The following is a 4,691-nucleotide window of genomic DNA, read 5'->3' on the forward strand; positions in this document are numbered from 1 at the left end:
ATGGAACCTTTAAATGATCCTTTAAATGACAGAACTATAAAAACAGTCAAAGCTCCACCTCACAAACCTTTATCTCGAAATTTAATATGGAATAATATTAATTCTTGTATATAATATTTTTTAATTTTATTTAAATTAAAAAAAATTAGGTAAACCTAATTGGAAATTAATAAGAGATCATCTATAAAAAGAAGGAAGGATATAAAAAGAAGATTTATTAAGAATAATATTAGATTGCAATAAAATACTAAGTAAGATAAATATATACAAAAAAATATAAAAACATATATATGCAAATGTTTAATTATATATATATATATATATATATATATATATATATATATATATATATATATATATATATTTATTATTATAGAAAATGAAAATAATTTAATTTACATATAAGATCCAGTAACTGTTGTTGGAGATATTCATGGGTATTTTTAATAATATATATATATATATATATAATATAAATTATATAGTTAGTTTTATGATTTATTGAAGATTTTAGAAATAGGAGGAAATCCCGAAAATACAAAATATTTATTTTTAGGAGATTTTGTTGATCGTGGTTCATTTTCTATAGAAGTTTAATTTTATTATATTCAATAAAAGTAATAAAATATAAATAATATATTTTATAAATATATAAATACATATACATTATATTTACATAGATAACTTTTCCTGAAACAATATATTTTTTAAGAGGAAATCATGAATGTAGATAAATGACTTCTTTTTTTAATTTCCGAGATGAATGTAAATCTAAATACGATCAAGAAGTATATGATATATTCATGGATTCATTTGATTTAATACCTTTATCATGTATAGTAAACGGGAAATTTCTAGCTTTACATGGAGGAATCTCACCTGAATTAAAAACTGTAAAAAATAACCTACTTTTCCATATATATATAAAAGATAGACGACATCAAAAGACTAGATCGATTTAAAGAGCCTCCCAGACAAGGTTTATTTTGTGATATTTTATGGAGTGATCCTGTTGAAAATGAAGAAGGTGCATGCGATGGAGTTTATAAATAAAATGAAGTGAGAGGATGTAGTTAATTTTTCGGTTTTGAGGCTTCAAAAAGATTTTTAGAAAATAACAATTTAATCTCTGTAATAAGAGCACATGAAGCATAGTTAGATGGATATAAAATGCATAAATGGGGAGGTAAAGAATTTCCTATGTGTATAACTATATTCAGTGCACCAAATTATTGTGATATTTATAATAATAAAGGAGCTGTTATTAAATTTTAAAATAATACATTAAATATATAATAGTATATTTATTCTTAACATCCTTATCTATTGCCGTAGTTTATGGATATTTTTACATGGAGTATACCTTTTGTAGCAGAAAAAATAACAGAAATGCTCTATGTTATACTTTAATAATAGTAAGATTAAAGTTCAGATGAAGAATTAAATGAAAATGAAAAAGCTTAATTAAATACTTATTTAAAATCATAATAATAACCTACAGATTAATAATAAAAAAATAATGAAAGAAGTAGTTTTCAAAATATAATAATATATATATAATTTATTAGTATTAATATATATATATATATCAATTTATTTATTTTAGGAGATGTTTTAAGAAACAAAATTAAATTCTTTTCCAAAATGATTAAAATGTAAAAAGTATTAAGGTAAAAAAGAATATTTAATATATATTATCTTTTAAAAAAATATATAAATTATATAAATATATATATATATACTTATATATATATATATATATATATATATATATATACATTATATAGATAAGAATCCGAAAAAATTGTTATGCTTAAAGGAAGATGCCCTGATAATAAGATTCCTAAAGGTTTACTTCTAGATTCTCATGCAATTAATGATGGTATTTCTTTTGTTTATATAAAAAAATATAAAATAATTAATAATTTTTTTTAAAAAAAAATAAATATTATATATAGTCCTTTGTACTTATAATAAAGCTAAAAATATTGATAGTGTAAATGAAAAAAGACCTGATTTCAAAGATTAATAAGGAAAATCTTAAAAATGAAAAAATTTTAAAACAAATATATGATTATTATAAATAAAAATATTTTTCATGTATTTAAACAAATTTAAAAAAAAAATTTTACTTATTAGTATTTTAAAATAAAAAATAAATTGATTAAAAAAATATAAACTTTTCTAAAATATTTATATATATATATAATATACATTTTACTAATATAAATAAATATTATAAAAATTGAAATTATAAATAATTACCATATTTCAATAAATATTACAAACTTAACATACACAAGATTTTTAATTACTTTATTTGTAAAAAGAAGATTAATTTAATTCATTAAACCTTTATTTATTATCTTACAAAAGTAATTCAATATTCCTCATATTAGCTTTTTCATTATTTATGTTTTTAATTAAATTTATATTTACTTTTTAATTGCAATTTTAATTGCTATTTTAATTTTAACTTTAATTATAATTTTATGAACTTTATTTAAATATAGAAGCTTTATTAGATTCACTTCTTTAAGTAATATTTTATCCGTCCAATGTTTATTAAAGTCTACCTTTATTATGAATTGAATTTTTTGCCATTAACTAAACTACAGGATTTCCTAATAAGGATTTTTTTTCACTTAGATTTTATTGACTTATAAAAGAATGTATCATATTTATTTCATCCTGATAATCTTGCGATTATATTTACGCGAATTAACATAAGACATTTGCTTTTTTTTGTTTATCATTTGTTTATGGTGGATTTTGTTCTATAATATTATTATGTAAAGTTTAAGTTTATTATTAATTTTAAACAAAACTTTTATTTTATTATGTTGAATCATCTAATTATTAACTTTAAGTTATTTAATTACTTATATTATTAGACTAACATTTATTATTTTTTTAATTTTTAAATTTAGAAATTTAAGTTTTATTCATATAAGAATATTTTTCTATAAATTACTATTTTTATTTTTTTAAATAAAAATTATTTAAAAGAATGAAAATATTTTTTTTTTGTAAAAAAAATTTGTATTTTTTTATTTTAAAATTATAAATAATAGTTAATTTTTTTTTTTTAATTACTTCCATTATAAAGCAGGCATTAATTACATCTACTCTTTAAGATATTTAATTTTATTATTTTTAAATTAAATTAAAATTGCAACTTGAGCTTTAATAAGAAGTATCGGATTCTATATATATTTATATTCATTTTTTATATATTATAAAATTTTATTGTATTAAAAATAAAATAATTACCATAGTTATCAATACTAGAATTTGAAGAATATAATGATATATTTTTTTTCTATAACTTTCAGCTAATTTATATATATGTTATTTCATTAAATAAATATATAAAATAATATATTTTTAATACATTCTGATTTTTTTACTTCATTAAGTAATTTAGATTTATTAAACATAGAAAGCTTTAATTCATAATTTTAAGAAAAATCATTTGATTTTCGATCCTAATATTAATAAATAATATTTACTATAAATATAAAATATTTTAATAAGATAAATACTTGATGAATATCTTTATCATAACCAAATATTTTATACTTTATTATAATAATATATAAATAAATATTTATATATAATATATATTATATATATATTTATATATATATATATATATAATTTAATTTACATTAATTTAAATATATTTAACTAACTTTTATTTTGAAATTTATATTAATTTTTCATAAAAAAGATAAGCTAAATCATCCAAAGAATAAGGATCTTACTTAAAAATTTCACTTAATATTTGTTATTAAGACTTTTTTTTTTTAATAATTAAATTTAATTATAAAAATGTAATAATAATACATTAACATCTATTTAATTCCATTTTTTACAAATATATTTTTAAAGAGTTTCTTTAACTTCTTTTTCAAACCCAATTTTAACCAAAACTTAATTTTTAATAAAATACTTTTTTATACTTTTAATAACATAATTTTTTTATAATTTTTAATAACAAGAAATATTATTTCATAAAATAATTTCCTTTTTTTTTAATTTTATTATATTATAAATAAAAAAAATACTTCACTGTATCTTAATTTATCCTTAATATTATTTTCTTTTATTTTTTAAAGACTTTTATTTAATCCTATTTAAACACTTATAAAATCCACTAATTTTTAAACTTTAACAAATTTCTAATGAAATTTAGTTTATTTATCTACATCTAAATAATTTTCAACACTTTTTAATACAGAACCAATAGAATGCATACTAATATCACTATGCATATTCTTATATCTTAAAATAACATTTTCAATATCCCTATATGTTAAATCTTTTAAATCTTTATGAGTTTTATTAAAATAATCATGTTTAGTTAATTCTCTGAACCCATATATTATAGTAAATATATTTTGTATAGGTTATTCTCTATTTTCTATTAAAATATTTTCAATACCTTTTATTTCCTATATATAAATTATAATATTATTTTTTTATTTAAATAAAAATATACTTTAAATTCATTTTCTCTCCTTTATATTCTTTTTAAAGTAAAAGCCAAAAACATGAAAAAAAAAACTAAAAGAATTTCTATATAATATATATATATATATATAAAAAAAAATTAATATATATATATATATAATTTTTTACACTCATGTCTATTTTATTCATATCTTAAAAATTAATACAAGCATATT

At 16.3% G+C, this 4,691-nt stretch overlaps 1 protein-coding gene across 1 annotated transcript, besides 7 other annotated features; it reads left to right on the top strand. All coding sequences in view use genetic code 6, as the record gives it.

The window, feature by feature from the left end:
- Window positions 1-2,050, top strand: IMG5_011970 (ser thr protein phosphatase family protein, putative; the record flags this gene model as incomplete). The annotated part of the gene is made up of 9 exons (XM_004039686.1): window positions 1-106; window positions 150-251; window positions 377-437; window positions 486-591; window positions 681-893; window positions 931-1,528; window positions 1,607-1,670; window positions 1,788-1,882; window positions 1,959-2,050. 9 exons carry the CDS (start codon window positions 1-3, stop codon window positions 2,048-2,050), a joined length of 1,437 nt encoding a protein of 478 aa, XP_004039734.1.
- Window positions 306-364: a microsatellite.
- Window positions 1,710-1,786: a microsatellite.
- A 366-nt stretch (window positions 2,051-2,416) lies between the features above and the next one.
- Window positions 2,417-2,472: a microsatellite.
- Window positions 2,441-2,472: a microsatellite.
- Window positions 2,473-3,584: 1,112 nt separating this feature from the next.
- Window positions 3,585-3,661: a microsatellite.
- Window positions 3,595-3,659: a microsatellite.
- Window positions 3,662-3,937: 276 nt separating the features above from the next.
- Window positions 3,938-4,002: a microsatellite.
- The last annotated feature ends 689 nt before the right edge of the window (window positions 4,003-4,691 follow it).

This window comes from Ichthyophthirius multifiliis (assembly GCF_000220395.1).
Source record: "Ichthyophthirius multifiliis unplaced genomic scaffold scaff_1120509249561, whole genome shotgun sequence".
NCBI classification, from domain to species: domain Eukaryota; phylum Ciliophora; class Oligohymenophorea; order Hymenostomatida; genus Ichthyophthirius; species Ichthyophthirius multifiliis.